The sequence below is a fragment of the Acinonyx jubatus genome, chromosome B1, assembly GCF_027475565.1.
Source record: "Acinonyx jubatus isolate Ajub_Pintada_27869175 chromosome B1, VMU_Ajub_asm_v1.0, whole genome shotgun sequence".
Classification (NCBI taxonomy): domain Eukaryota; kingdom Metazoa; phylum Chordata; class Mammalia; order Carnivora; family Felidae; genus Acinonyx; species Acinonyx jubatus.
In genome coordinates, this window is record NC_069382.1 from 166,753,787 (window position 1) to 166,770,150 (window position 16,364).

The following is a 16,364-nucleotide window of genomic DNA, read 5'->3' on the forward strand; positions in this document are numbered from 1 at the left end:
TGCTCCTCCCCTGCTCACACTCTGTCTCTCTTTCAAAAATAAATACAGATTAAAAAAAAATTAAAAAAAAGAGTTGGACACTTAACCGACTGAGGCACTTAGGCGCCCCTATATGCTATTTCATAATATATTTTTTAATGGAATAAATAACCTCAAAACTAATTTTCTAAATGGTTACTGATACAAGAGGGAGAATAGGGTGGAGAGGATAGTAGTGGAAGCTAAATTTCTCTGAAGTATTTTTATCTGGTAGATGTGATTCTAGATAATCATGTAAATGTTTTACAAAATTATAAAATAAAAATAAATCAAAATTATTTCTAAAAATCATAAGCAGGGGCGCCTGGGTGGCTCAGTCAGTTAAGCGGCCTACTTCGGCTCAGGTCATGATCTCGCAGTCCGTGAGTTCGAGCCCCGCGTTGGGCTCTGTGCTGACTGTTCAGAGCCTGGAGCCTGTTTCAGATTCTGTGTCTCCCTCTCTCTCTGACCCTCCCCCATTCATGCTCTGTCTCTCTCTGTCTCAAAAATAAACGTTAAAAAAAAATAAAAAAAAAAAGAATAAAAATCATAAGCAAAATGAAACAAATGAACCAAATTTTACATCTACTTTGTGGTTTATCCACACAGACAGAAATTTCAAGTGAATTTAAAACACAGAAATATAACTATATATCCCTAGTGGGATATATACTAAAGACCAAAAAAAATAAATAAATAAATCTTAAATCATCCTGATGGCAATAATATTGGTATTATTATTAGAAACTACATTATATTCTTTCTATATGTGTAAACAAAAAATGTAATTAATTATATCAATGGACTAAAAAATAAAATTTTCAGTGTAAGAAAAGAGATACAAAACACAACAAAGAAAAATAAACATTCAGTTTTTCAAAACAGCCTATATATCTTCTCTCTTAAGGAAAAAAAAAGCATTTCCTACCTCTGTCCATGGAAAGACCTTAAACATATGACAACCTACTACAAATGAATATCCCTGATGCCCAAAGTAGACTCTCTCAATTTTATTTCCTACTAGAAAGAAATGTAGTTCCTTCCAGAGATGCGTAATGCCCAGTCCGGGGCAGGAAATATAGAAGATAAACCTGAAACATCTTACTGTACCTAAAAGCAAGGAGGCTACAACACTAGGGTTATGCCAAAAGGACTTTGGAACCAACCTGAGGTGCTTCCACTGGCCAAAAATGGGACAATTTGAGCACCACTACTTTGCCCTACTTGGTTTTTCCTTCCTTGCATATCTTCCTTCAGCTGGTTTCACTTCTCCTTGATCTCCTTCTATCTCACCGCTCCCCCTCTTTATACTGAACTCCCATACTCTCAAGAAGCTCCCTCTATCCCTTTTCTATCTATATTACTGACCGTATTTCCATTTAGAAATTTCACCAACTCATCAGGGGAAGGTAATATTGTCGCCTTTAAGCTTTGGTCCTGTACAGAATTTAGAAATACAGTTGAAGAATTCAGATTCTCCTAAATAAAGCCTGTCAAAGAAAAGTAAGTGTATATTTTTCTCAGATACTAGCACCTCTATCTATATTTTAATCCTGCCACATTCTATCAGTTCCCCAAAGTAATAGAACAGATCTGTAACTGCAGTGCCAGCATCTAATTCCCCAATGCAATCTGCCCTACTGGAACGACATTTGATCATATCCAGTATTAGCATCTGTATTACTGAAAAGATACCCAATGGAAGTCTTTGAATAGTGATACCAAAATTCTGAGGTTCTCTGATCCCAGTATATATTTGTTTTACTGAAATATTTCACCCCTGTGGATTTAGGTGCAGCTCTCTTTAGCATATCTGTGAATATACAGTCAACAAATGTTTGCTTTTTCTAAGAGGCAAAAACTGCACAGATCCTAGGATTCACGGATTCTCCTTATTACTTTTCAAAATGCTGAACTATGATTTAAAGGACTTGGATTGTGCAAAACAATCTACACTTGCTCAACATACAGATATCTGAATATCATATATTCCAGGCCTATAAGAACCTCAAATATAGCCCTTATTCCTCCTGACTAGATTAGCTGGAAAGAGACAAAATGTTTTTTCAACTTTGTCAAGAAAAGAAATAATCAGCAGAAGGTCACTCATTTTCTTTGCCAAAATTAAAACTATACAAAAACATCCTAGATCTTCAACTAAAGGGCAACTGAGAGGATATTAAGACCTACTGACAGATTATTGAGGGCAGTGGTTAGTGAGCTTTTCTAAAGCAGTTTAACCATCACCATCATATGAACTAACTAAAACAAATACCTGTTTTTTAGAGACATATACTGAAATATTTATAGATGGAATAATATAATAGCTGGGACTGGTTTCAAAATAATTCAGCAGAGTGAATTACTAACCCTCAGTAGAGTGAGGGTTAGTAAAGGAAATACAGATAAAACAAGGTTGGCCACATGTTGATAACTGTAAAGCTGAGTGATGGGATTCTCGAGGAGTTGTTACACTTTCCTCTGTACTCCTATGTCTGAAATCTCCCACTAACTGGGGGGTGGATAAAACAAAATATGAAGAAGGAGCAAAAGAAAATATTCAGAACATACAAAATTAAGGGTTAAAAATACACCAAAAACTCATGAAAATCTATTTTAAAAGATACACAATCTAGAAGAGTAAAGGATATAAAAATTATCACAGAAAACTAAGAAAAACAAATATATTAAAAGATAACCAACCTCAGTGGTAATCAGAAAAACTCAAAATTAAAGGTACCATCTGTTGTCCATCAAATACATAAGAAAGTTAAAACAATGGTAACATCCAGCACTGTCAAGGATATAAGGAAATAGTCACCCTCATACACTGTAAGTATAAATTGACACAATATGCCTTTGGAGAATAATTATTCAGAACTAATCATTCTAACAAATCTTAAAATGCCCATGTCCTTCAACCCTAAAATTCTACTAACATTTTATACCATGTATTTTTAATAACAGTATATATTACATATTTTAAAATATGACATTCACTAATGGTTCTTTGTAATGGTAAAAAATTGGAGAACATAAAGCTTGTTATGTCCATATAACGGAATACTCTGTAGCTGTTAAAAAAGAATGGGAGTGAGGTAGAGCTCTATAGAAAGACATGGAAAGAGGTTTACAGTCACACTGGTAAACATAAAGGACAAGACACCAAACAATATGCATAGTGTCACCCAATTATGTTTAAGTGAAAAAATGTGTACAGAAATTTGAAAATTCATCAGAAATATTCTGGATAGATATACACCAAATTGCCAACAACAGTTCTCTATAGTCAGGAAAATGAGACAGTAACTGTAGTTACTGTAGAAAATGAAAGGAGGCTTTTTATTCTTTATATATATATATAAATATATATATAGGAGGCTTTATATATATATATATATATATATATATATATATACACACCTATATATATATAGATATATATACATACACAAATATAATCTTCAAATCAGACTATAAATTATAATATTGACATATAGAAACAACCATGTAGCTTTGTTACCTCTCATCATCTTTAAAGAGCCATACAGGAGGAAAAAAAAAAAAAGGTACTGTTTTATACAGTGGAAACTGGTATTTGCTAGAACCAACAGAGCCAAAGTCAAGACCTGCAACTGCTAGGAAGTACAGTTATTCATTAAAGGCCCCAGTTTCACCTACACGTTATGTTTTAATTAACTCCACTTTAAATTGAATATACTTACTCTCTCTGTATTCTATTTCTGCTTCCTTACGGAGTTTTTTCTCTCTGGCAAGAGCTTCAGGGCTTCCCCAAACTTCCAAAGATCTGCACATACACACATGGGCCATTGACAATAAACACTTTTAATGAATTTATTGTAATCATATTTAAATCTAGACGAATTATAACTATATGAGAATCTTACAACAAAGCATAAGGTCCTTTAGAAAAAATACAAAACACTGAAGAAGCTTTTCTAAATTAAATCTAAACAGTAACAGTAACTTCAACAGCAAATTTTCTTATAAATTTTGATATACTTTTAGTTGACTAGTATATACTAGTAACTCACAGATAGACAAGTTTGCAAATATGAAAATACTCTGCTTTTTAAATATATTCTTTAAAAACTTCTGGGTCTATCTAAGATGGGTTTTTATTAATCCCAAATTTGGCTTTAACATTTATTCTAAAAGAACTATATTCTTACTTTGCCTCCACATCCGATCTCAAGTATACGGTAAAGGACTCGGTATCTTCATGAGGACTTCGTCGTCTGATTTTTCGAAGTTGTTCCAGATCACTGGAGAAAGAAACATGCTGAATTTATTCAGACAAGGTTCATATAGTTGAGGTACTCAGATAGATTATTAGGGGCAGATAAAAGCCACTATCTTGATCCTGATCTTTAAAGGCTACACAGATCAGTTAAAGGCTTTATAAAGATCAGTTTAAAGAAGGCATTTTTGCATACAGAAATTGCTCTAGAGACAGTGAAAAAAAAATTATTCTTGATGCTCACTATAGATAACATGACATAATATGTAGAGATTCAACTAATTCATCAGTGTTTGTTTTTTATCTGTTATGGACACTCCACTGCAATGTCTGATGTATGAGGAAAAAGTGAAAAGTAGAAAAAACATGGATTAGGATATCATCCTCTATTTAAGAATTTAAATTTAAGACTTATAGTCATACTTGTTTATATCCAGATTAATACTAATTGATGATACTAAGTGGTAATACTATTTATAGGTATCAAGTCATAAAGTGTATATGTCAATTCTGTGCTATTTATTTTCCATTCTCTTAGATTCTGAAGGGTTTATGTATTCATCAAGTCACGGCTAAATAGTCATTCTAAATTTGATTATTGGTCTTTCTAAGGAAATTCTACAAGAGCAATGGAAAGACCTATAAGTAAAAATCTGGTTACTATGGAATATATTAAATCCCAAGAAATTATTTTGGAGTTTAACATAAGTCAACAACCCGGGCACCTGGCTGGCTCAGTCAGTGGAGTGTGCGACTCTTGACCTTGGGGTTGCGGGTTCGAGCCCCAACTTGAGTGTGGAGATTATTTAACATAAAATCTTTAAAAATAAATAAATAAATACATAAATAAAACAAGTCAACATAACCAACCATCACATATTAGTAAAAAAATGTTTACTTATCAAAGATATGTATCCTAGTTCCCTGATGCTGACTCACTAAGTGAGCCAGGTTGCCACTGACCTCTTTACTATGTTTCTTGGCCTACAATGCGGAGACAGCAACACCTAATCCACTTAATTCACAAAATCTTTGTGAGAACTAAATGAAGTACTCAGTGTGAAACAGAACATTCTTTTACATCACTGTTACAACTGTTTTTTACAATGTTACAATGTTGTTTTTAATAGTTAAGTAAGTTACAAAACTGATGACAGGAATTCTTATTTCTTGATACTGTAATACAGAGGATGTGACCAGGAGGGAGAGGGGAAAAAAGGCTAAATCTGATGTCTAAATTGCCAAGAAATCTTCAACGTAATATGGCTTCCTTAGGTAAACACACAAAAGGGGGGGGGGGGGCTTCTAAATTTGTGACAAATATCTTAATAAATATCTAAGATTACAACAAAATTAGTAACAAAAAGATACCAGAAAAATAATTTATGCTCAACAGAAACCATAGCTGGAGTGTGAACATAAATGTAACTAAATTACTCAACTCTGCTAGCCAAATAAACCCAAAACTTTAAAAAGTTAAACAAATACACAAATATCTTATTAATAATAAACTACATATTAACACAATAATAAAACTCCTAAGGTTCTTGTGGGATATAGAGGTTTTGAAGAACCTTTTTTTTTTTTTTAAAGTTTATTTATTTTGAGAGAGAAAGTACGAGTGGGAGAGTAGCAGAGAGAGAATGGGAGAGAGAATGCCAAGCAGGCTCCATGCTGTCAGTGTAGGAGCCCTACACAGGGCTCAATCCCGTGAACTGTGAGATCATAACATGAGCCAAGATCAAGAGCCAGATACCCCACCAACTGAGCCATCCAGACACCCCAAGAACCTACCTTTTTGAACTTTTTTAAGATATCACAAAAGACTGGAGTTGCTCATGTTGAAGCAGAATTCAGTTTAGTAAGCTACCAATCTTAACATTTTTTAACTGAACAAAATAGATCTTCAATTTAGGAAGGTGTCTTGGGAAAATTTCCACATGGATGGTGGCAAGTAACATATTCTAAGAAATAAATGGCTATTTAGATTAGATACAACTATCACATTAAAAAAGAAAAAGAAAAAGAAAAAGAAAAACCTACTATACCTGGATTTCAGACAGAACTCATTTATTGCTCTGACTCCAGTGATGAAATTATTCTGAGTGTACTTTGGTCCATATTCCCTCTTCTTAAGGACTGCTTTGACTAAAACCAAAAATAATAATTAAAAAAAAAACATAATAAATATGCAAATTGGAAACAATATTAGAAGATAAACATTTGTTGACGTTTAAGTGGGTTCACTAATGAATTTCATAGAAAATTGATGTTTTTCCTGATGCACTAAATGGCATCAGAAAAGGAAATTCTCCAAGTGCAGAATAGGACAGAATCCCATTTGTTGCCTAAATGTAGATTTTATCTCCATAGCTCAGCTACAACTGATGCCAAAATGCTAATCCTTTGTCTAATGGACATCTTGTATAGGTATTACTGGTCTGTTTAAATTGCACTAATACAATTTAAATTGTCTAGGGTCTAAATGAAAATGAAGTTTCAATAAAAAAATTCCGTACTGGTTCAATGTTTTTCAAACATTTTTTATAAAAAGGAAAATAGAAAGTAATCAAAGAGTACTACATACAATGAATAAGTACTCTTTGTGAAAACTTTTGTTTTCATTCATATTTCTTACGTGAGGTGTAGTCAAAAAAGGCCTGAAAGCCACTGGACTATTTCACATAATGTAAGAAAGCTAAAGTAAACGTAAGGAATATTTTTATCAGTTAAAAATTATAGGAAGTTTAACATAATTATAGAAGGTTTATTATGGGTAATAGGTAAAATACTGTCTTCTACTAAATTATTTCCCCACTACCAAGCATCAAATTGTTCATTAAAAAACCAGAGATCAATAACAAAATACCAATTTGGCATCAATTATAGCCTGTGAATTAAAAATTACACTCAACATAGGTCTATGTTTATAAATCATTGCAAAATGAGACTTCTGGTCACATAACGTAGGTAAATAACATGAGCAAATATCTGAAGAGCAGGACAAAACAACACAAGTCACGTGTTCCGTTTCAAACTGTCACCCAGTTACTTCATATTCTATTCTCAGATCTATTAATGAGTTTTCCATTGTACTTTGAAGTGGAAAGAGTATATTAAGACTAAAATTACCTGTCACTACAGTAGCTAGAAAGGACTCTTAAAATAACACATTAACTATTAAAATCAAATGCACAAATAATATTTAATAACACTTCCAACAAAGTGCAGTATAAAAAATCAAAACTTTATTTGAAAAAAATACATATAAGGTAGTTCAGGTTTCTTTTTGCATGAGTTTCATGTCTCTAAACTGCCTTACTCGAATAATCCTAAAATTCTAAATCCAGATAAGCTACTCTGGAGCAAAGAGAAGAATTACTTCTTTCTTTTAAAAGATCAGTGGTTTTTTAAAGTTACTTTTCAAAGATTTCTTTCTAGTATACAGAAATCCCTCTTGGCCTGCCCTGGCCCAGACTGTGGATGATGCTGCTGCAATCATATTAATTATTCCTAACTGTAACTGTATACTATGGACCATCTTCCAGGTTACCCTAGAAAAGAAATTGCATTTAGCAAAATCTCATAGGGGTGAAAAATACGGCTCAAGGAAAATGCCCAAGGCTATACAGCTAGTACATGCTGGAGCCACAAACTGAGTCCACTTTTGCCTGATGCCAAAGCCGTGGTGCTTCTAATCACAGTTACTGCCCTGTAAAACACGCTGCTTTGGAAGTGAGAGCCACAGTTCATACAAAGAGCAGAGCTGCAAACAAGAATTCCCTCGTCACTCAGTTATTCCCAGAAAACAAAGTCAAAAAAGAATGTCCAAACTCTATCTGGATTTGAACATGGTGTAACTGAAAGGTTTTGGGTCTCCTGCTTTTTAATCACATTACTTTTCTAAAAATGATAAAGCAATTGATCACTTTTATTTGCCATTACTCCTTTCTTTGGGCTTTTGAAAAAACAATTACCACAAAATTTGTGACCAAAATGCAAAGTGAATTTCGGTAGAAAATTAGTTTATAAAGAGGAGAATAAATCCTTATGGTCAGTATGTTTAAAGAAAAAAAGGGACTGTACACTCAGAATAATGTAATTATAAAGAGCTCTATATAAACTAATTTTGTATATTTAATTCAAAACACCATTACAATAAAAAAAAAGAATAAAATATATTTACCTCTTACTTGGAGAGGTTCTTGCTTAATGAGTGGAGCTTTGAGTTCAGCACCTATATTTTCTGCTAGAAAGTTAATTTTAAAAAGTTACATTAAGTAGTTGCTTTCAAGCAAAATTAAAAACTTAATGTTAGCTAACAATCTGGCAATGTATAAAAAATATAATATATGATAGGCCAATATCCTAGGAATACAAGAATAGTTGAACATTAGAAAAACTATTAATTCCCCTCATTAACTGACTGAAGAAAAAAAGCTACAGAATCATTTCAAGAGCTAAAGAAAAAGCATTTACTAAAATTCAACACCAACGCAAGTTTCAAACCTTTTTTAAAAATTAGGACAAAAAGGAATTTCCTTAGAAAATAAAACAAACCTATAACAAACATATTCAATGACAAAAAATTAGGTGCATCTCTTTATAAGGTACAAAACAAGGACACACACTATAAATTCTTCCACTCAAAATTATTCTAGAGATATTAATGAGTAAAGGATGACTATTGAGTGGTACTGGGAAGAATGTACAACACCCCCCAAAATTCACTAAAAATTAAAAATTAAATATACTTCATCCCATAAACAGCCAATTCCAGGTCAATTAAGAACTTAAGTGTGAAGGCATTTACATGCCTAACAGACAACAACAGAGAATATTTTTATGGTAGAGACAGATTTCTTAAACAAGAAAAAATGGACATATTCTACTAAACTAAAATTCAAAACCTCTGTCCATCAAAAGATCCCATTTAAAACAAAACAAAACAAAACAAAAGATGGGTGCCTGGTTGGCTCAGTCAGGAAAGCATTTGACTCTTGATCTTGGGGTTGTGAGTTTGAGTCCCATGTTGGGTTTGGAGATTACTTAAAAATAAAACCCAGAAAGAAAAGAAAAGAAAAGAAAAGAAAAGAAAAGAAAAGAAAAGAAAAGAAAAGAAAAGAAAAGAGAAAAGGAAAGAAAAGAAAGCCTCAAACTGGGAGAAGATATTTTTAACAAATAGCATCAACAAAGGATAAGTACCAATATTTAGGAATTTCTCCAAATTAACAAGAAAAAGACAGATCATTAGAAAAACAGAGAAGACAAGAACAAGAAGGAAAGGAAATACAAGTGACCAATAAACATACCAAAGAGATGGCTGCCTCATTATGGACAGAACCCAAAAGAAACCACAAGAATCCATTTTACAACAATCAGATCAGGAAAAATGAAAAAACGTATCAACATCTAGTGTTGGCAAGGGCTATGGAGCAATGGGAACTCATACACTGCTGGTGGAAATATAAATGGCACAATTACCTGGCTAAACAGGTTGGCATTACCTGATACAGCTGAACATAAGCATAACTTATGACCTAGCAAATTCTTCTAGGCCAATATATTTGTCCTAATAGAAACCTGCACAAGGGTACAAGGAAAAAGGTATATGAATGTTCAGAGCAGCACTGTGTTCTGTTGCTTCAAATTGGAAAGAACCCAAATGCCCATAAGAATTGGAATAGCTAAACATACCATGTTCTATTCATACCACATTTCATACAGTAGTGAACAATAATAAACATAATAGTGGCTATCTTTCTTTGAGCCTTTACTATGTGCCAAGCACTATTTTAAGTACTTTACATGTATCATTTAATTCACACAACCATCAGAAGTATGTGCTCTAATTATCTCCATGAAAATTAATGAACTAGATACATATAATTTATAAGCTAGACACATATACTGTTAAGATAAATCTTAGCAAAATCTAATGAAAACAGTAAATCACAAGCATACACACAATAAGTTATCACACAGTAAAGTGTAAAAAGAGCTAAACAATTAAAGATATATACATATAAATGTCTAATTCTATTCCTTTTTTTTAAACTGACAGAACTTAATTTTTTTAAGTTTATTTATTTTTGAGAGAGAGAGAGCATGAGCAGGGGAGGGGCAGAGAGAGAGAGAAAAAAAATCTCACCCTTAAAAAAATGCCCCTTATAAATTTATATCCTCACTCAATAATAAAATATTTACTAATGACAGAGCTAACATTTACTAAGCATTTAATATGTGCCACATACTGTACTATGTGTTTTATGTGCATTATTTCATTTGATCTTAACAAAACTGCTGAGGTAAGTACTATTATTATCTTCATCGTAAAGATGAGGAAACTGAAGCACAGAGAAGTTTGCAACTTCCCCCAAAACCACACAGCTGGTATTTTAAACATGAAGGCACAGTCAGGAATTGAAACACACATCATTTTGATTAGTCTATGCTCTTAACCAACTTCCTATATTATCTCTACGTGTAAAACAATATTCGATGTATGAGTAGGTATTTGTGTATTTTTCATGGCAGGGAGGAAAAGGACAGATGTAAAAACTGGATTAGCAACATGAAGCTTACTGGTAGCCTGTTGACAATAGCAGTTTCAGCAGGAAGAATGGGGACAGAAGCAACAGCTTGAAGTGAGAATGGGAAATGAAACAGTAAAAGCAGTATCTGGACTTTCAGCAGGAGCTAGAAAGGAGAATGGGATCAAGGAAAGACTGACTCTTTTATATAGGGATGAGAATGATGAGGAAGAAACTGTTGGTTTAATACATCAAGAGGATAGTCTCAAGAGCAAAGAACTTGAGCAGCTGATAGCAGAGGCTATCTAAACGTCTCTCTAAACACGTCTCTCTAAACATATTAAAAAAATAGAAACTGTTTCCACATATTTATAGAATGTCAGTTACTGAAATGATATGCAGCACCATGAAATCTGGCTCACTACCTGAGTAGTGGTACATCTGGACTTCTGCCCCCTTACTGTCTGTTTTCATTTTACCATCCTTTTGCTTTGCTCTTATTTTTGTTTTGCCTTTCTTGCCATCTGTTAGACTGATAGAGTTTTCTGTATTTTCTTCCCGCCCCATCCCTTAAGATGGTTTGAAATTTGTAAGATTACGTTTCTGTTTAAATGATTCCACTTAAAAATTTAACATACATACTTTTCTGTGAATCTTTCTAATCATCTGCAAAGTTATTCAGCATCTCAACTTTCCTCTAAACAGGAAAGAAACCTTTAATTACTGAAAACTTCTTTGATCTTATTATGCATTTTTTTAAGTGTATCGATTTATTTTGAGAGAGAGAGAGAGACAGAGAGAGAGAGAGAGAGCGCGCGCGCGCAGGGGAGGGTCAGAGAGGGAGAGAATCCCGAGGAGGCTCCACACTGTCAGCGCAGAGCCAGACACAGGACTCAAATTCAGGAAATCCTGCGGTCATAACCTTAGCCGGAAATCAAGAGCCTGGGTTCAACAGACTAAGCCACCACAATCTTACTACTCTTGACTACGACTTTAGCATTTAAGGGGAATCCCCTTCTGGGGATATTCTCTCTCTCAAAATTAATCAACTTAGAAAATAATAAAACAAAATAAAAAAATTAAATTAAATTTTAGCATTTAGTATTTCAAAAGGTTATTGTTTGTATTATCAATACTTAATTTTCCCAACATGTTTTATCCATTTCTTGCTCTTCACAGTCTCGCCTATATCCCAATGCTTTTTTCCCTCTGAGTCTACTCTTATACAAATATCTTATACAAGTATATAATTTAATTAAGTTTCCTTCTTTAATGTGGGTGGGTTAATGGTAAATGACATTCATCTTTCTATACGTGAAGTATTTTTATTTTGCTTGCACTCTAGACTGTTTACTTAGACCAGTATGAAATTCTAGAGTAATATTCATTCACCTTTCCTTTTCCCCTTGCACAGCTATTACTACGAATCACTCACCCCTGTGTCTTCTGCATACTGTGAAAGATAAAAAGTCCACCTCAAAACAGCAACAACTGGGCTGATACAGTATTTTCACTTTTCTCTTTGGACGCTTTTAAGTTGGGCTATTTCTTGTTTTTGTTTTTGTTTTTAAACCTGTGGATTTCTTTTTACTTATCCTGCTTAGTATTCAAAGGGTACTTTTGATCTGAAGACTCTTGTTTCATCAAAATCTGAAAGATTCTTATCATCTCTTTGCATATTTCACCATTTCTATCTTTGCTCTGAAATGGCCTGTTAAATGTAGGCTACAGCTTCATGCCTCTTAAATGCCTTCTCACTTTTCTTGAAAATCCTTTTGCTTTCCTATGTGCACTGAGGGTGAATTTCAATTTACTAATCCTCTACTTGACGAGGACTATTTAAACTATTAAATTTTTATTTTAGTAACTAACTTTCATTTCTAAGATTTCTAGTTGGCTCTTTTCCAGATTTATTTGTTCTGGTTTTATTCTGACAGTTTGTATTTCAAAATATGTGAATACTTCATTTATTCTTTTGAAGATATTAAACTTCTTTTAAAGCAATTCAGGCCGTTATTTTAATATCGTCTAGAGTTAATACACATTTGATTTTGTTGGCTTTCTTACAATTAGGATTTTTCATGTATTTTTATTCTTCATTGATGTAAGAGACATAACGTTTCCTAAGTTTAAGGTGTACAATGTGATCTGAAATTTATATATTGCAATATGATCATTCATGTACTTTTAAATTTCAGAATTTACAATCTTATTAATAAGTAGGATATATCCCTTCACTCTCATGTTCTAGTGCTCAAACTCAATCTGATCCATCTGTCCTGAACCAGATCTCCTACTGCCAGTTTGAAATTCCTGCCACTCAATCCAGTCTCTAAGTCAGCAAACAGTAGGTTCTAGTTTTTGTTCTTCTTGCCTCCCTACCCTACAGCCTCCTACAATGGAAGAGCCTAGTTCCGCCTACTTTGGAGAGTGGGTGGGTGAGTTCAAACAGTGAGTCTGACTCCAACACCAGGCTATGCATGTAGCACCTACAGATCCCTTACCACAACCAAACCAAACTCCTGGTTGCCAGTGCTTGCTCACACACCCAGAGTAAGTCCACTCCTTGGACATAGCGTATCTTTTTTGAGGGCCGTTGTTTCTTCAGGTTTCTTTTTCCATGTTTTATCTATCACTCCAAGGAGAAGTAAAACAGATACTTCAAAGCATCTATTCACAATGCCATCTTGGTCAGAATTTCTGCCTAGCTACTAATTTACGTTGTTCAAGGCTTTTCAGGACAGATTAAATGCCAACAGACTAGGTACTCACAAAGGCAGAACCCTCTCTGAAATAAAGGCAAACATCTTACACATAATTTTTGGTATATTCTTAGGGGTTTTTTTGTTTTTGTTTTTAGTGAAAGCCACTGGGCAAATGACTTAACATGGTATATTATGGTTTGATAACTAAACATGTACAGAAAATCCAAAAGGCTTTAGTTTTAACTATTCATCAAATCCTAAGTAGGTTATTAAACATATTGGTAAATTAAAGGTAGGCTTAAAAACCCTCTTATTTAGGGGTGCCTGGCTGGCTCAGTCTGTAGAGCATGTAACACTTGATCTTGGGGCTGTGAATTCAAGCCCCACATTGGGTGTAAAGATTACTTAAACATAAAAAAAAAAAAACACTCCTGTATAATTAATAACTATAGGTTGTAACATTTGACACTGGACAGTTAAATAACATGATTTTATTTTTGTCTAAACTATACAGCAAGCAAATTCTGAAGCATCTTTACCCATAAAATCTATTTATCAATTTCTTAAAATTTTGTTTTGGGGAACAGAGAGTAGGGCAGACAAAAGTGAAAGAAAAGCTTTCAACATTCACCTAGCATCTGAACAACTAAAATCTTTTACTGTCAAAAGTTTCAGAGACAACCCTCTTTTCCACAATGATCAAAGGTGTTCAACCAAATCACTAAGATGAATTGCTCTAAGGCTGATATTTCGGGATATTTTTCTCCCTACAAACTGTCTATAGTTACTAATCATAGTGCTAAGAATCATAAGCAATAAATGCTAGTAAATGGCTCAAAGACATGTATGAATACTTACTTTGCACACCAACACCTTAATAAGCTTGTACTGTATCACTGGAGTAGAATCTTTATGATTTCAATAAATAACTAGACATTCTATCCATGAATATCTCTAGACACTTGTTTAAAGCTCAACCCCTGGCTGTTTGCCACACATCTGCTGCCATTAGCAAAATTAAAACTAATTTTACTAAAATTTAAAACATCTGAATGCTCCTTAAAAACTTAAGGATTCCTTAGCAAGTCTCTGCCTCTTAATGAGCTGTTGCTGACTTTACCATGTGATTTGAATTATTCAAAAGTCAATCTTAAATCCTTAAATATACAAATTATCTTTCAATCAAGCAATTACTTGCTGTCTATCTGATGGCTAACAACGTCTAATTTGGCCTAAGCAAATTCTGAAAAATTGAGCCCAAAATAAAACTATCAATAAACAAATGTATTTCTAATGTAAGAAAATAAACTTGTATTTTTATTTGTCAGCAGACGAAAAAGGAAACCTTGTCATGGATTTCAGTTTCAAACCTTTTGTAGAGCAGAAACATTAAATATCTTTGCCTGAGTCTACGTTCACCTCAGAAGAGTATTATAACATATTTTACCTTTGTATTATTTCATCACTTATTTCTTCTCCCATTTCTTTTCTTTTTTTAATGTTTATTTATTTTGAAAGAGAGAAAGAACGCACGTGCACACACGCAAGCAGGAGAGGGGCAGAGGGAGAGAGGGGGAGAGGGAGAATCCCAAGCAGGCTCTGTGCTGAGTGTGGAGCCCTACGTGGGGTTCGATCTCACAACCGCCAAGATCAGGACCTGAGCCAACATCAAGAGTAGGCCACTTAACCGAGTGAGCCATGCAGGCATCATTCTTCTTCCATTTCTACGTTCCAATAAATATTCTGGAACTCAGGGACTCATCATAACCTCCATCCCTTCATCTTCTAACATCAAACTCTCAATATTTCTCCCTGCAGTTCTCCATCATCACAAGAAAAAGAAGAAATTGGCTAAAACTGCATAGGTGCCCAAAAGGAGGATGGGGCTTAGGGACAAGCATGAAGAACAGGCACTGCAAACATAAGTACAGGTTTCTCAAGGAATCTATAAAATATTCCCATGGGAAAGACACCCAACTAAAGAAAAGATAGTTAAACTCCCTTCCTGTACTGTCTCAAACATACTCATGACTTCAATAACCTCTTAGGTAGAGCTATTAACTACTCCTAAGTCTCTCCCCAAGTAGGAACTTAGCATTCATTCATTTACAAATATTTACTAAACAACTACTATGTGCAAACCACTGCTCTAGGCACTGAGTCCTGCTATCATGGGACCTGGAAACAAGTGGGAGAAATAAATATTGGAAATATCAATCAGCATTAAGTGCTGCCCACACAGAGTTAAAATTAGGCTGATATGGCTACTTTAGATGAAGTGATTAAAGAATGACTTTGTGCAGAGTTGACATTTCAACTAAGATGTAAATGACCAGAAGGGGTCAGCCATGTGTAGAAGGGCACCTTGAAAAGAGAAAGCAAGTAGAGCAAAGGCCCTAATCAAGAACAAGGTTTGTATTTTCTAAGAGCCAAAAGGAGACTGGTTGGGCTGAAATATAATGAGCAAGAAAGAGAATGGAAGCACAGAGCCCAGGAAGACTGCTGCAGTAATCCAGTCAAGAGATGATGATGTCTCACAACAGAAAAGTAGTATACCCGGGGTGCGTGAGCAGCTCAGTTGGGTAAGTGTACAACTCTTGATTTCAGCTCAGGTCATGATCTCACGGTTGGGTGAGGTTAAGCCCTGAGTTGGGCTCCATGCTGACAGTGCAGAGACTGCTTGGGATTCTCTCTCTCCCTCTCTCTGCCCCTCGCCCACTTGTGCAAGCTCGCGTGCTCTCTCTCAAAGTAAATAAACATATATATTTTTTTAAAAAAGGCTAGCATAGGGGCGCCTGGGTGGCTCGGTCGGTTGAGCGTCCAACTTCAGCTCAGGTCATGATCTCG

At 34.3% G+C, this 16,364-nt stretch overlaps 1 protein-coding gene across 1 annotated transcript in view; it reads right to left on the bottom strand.

Moving 5' to 3' along the window:
* SLC30A9 (solute carrier family 30 member 9) overlaps positions 1-16,364 on the bottom strand; it is an 83,407-nt gene that overhangs the window by 41,871 nt on the left and 25,172 nt on the right. Inside the window, exons 3-6 of the mRNA XM_027056138.2 lie at positions 8,466-8,528; positions 6,328-6,427; positions 4,212-4,304; positions 3,744-3,826 (exon numbers count right to left, since the gene is read on the bottom strand). Coding sequence (XP_026911939.1) covers positions 3,744-3,826; positions 4,212-4,304; positions 6,328-6,427; positions 8,466-8,528 — 339 coding nt within the window. The remainder of the gene's footprint in view (positions 1-3,743; positions 3,827-4,211; positions 4,305-6,327; positions 6,428-8,465; positions 8,529-16,364) is intronic.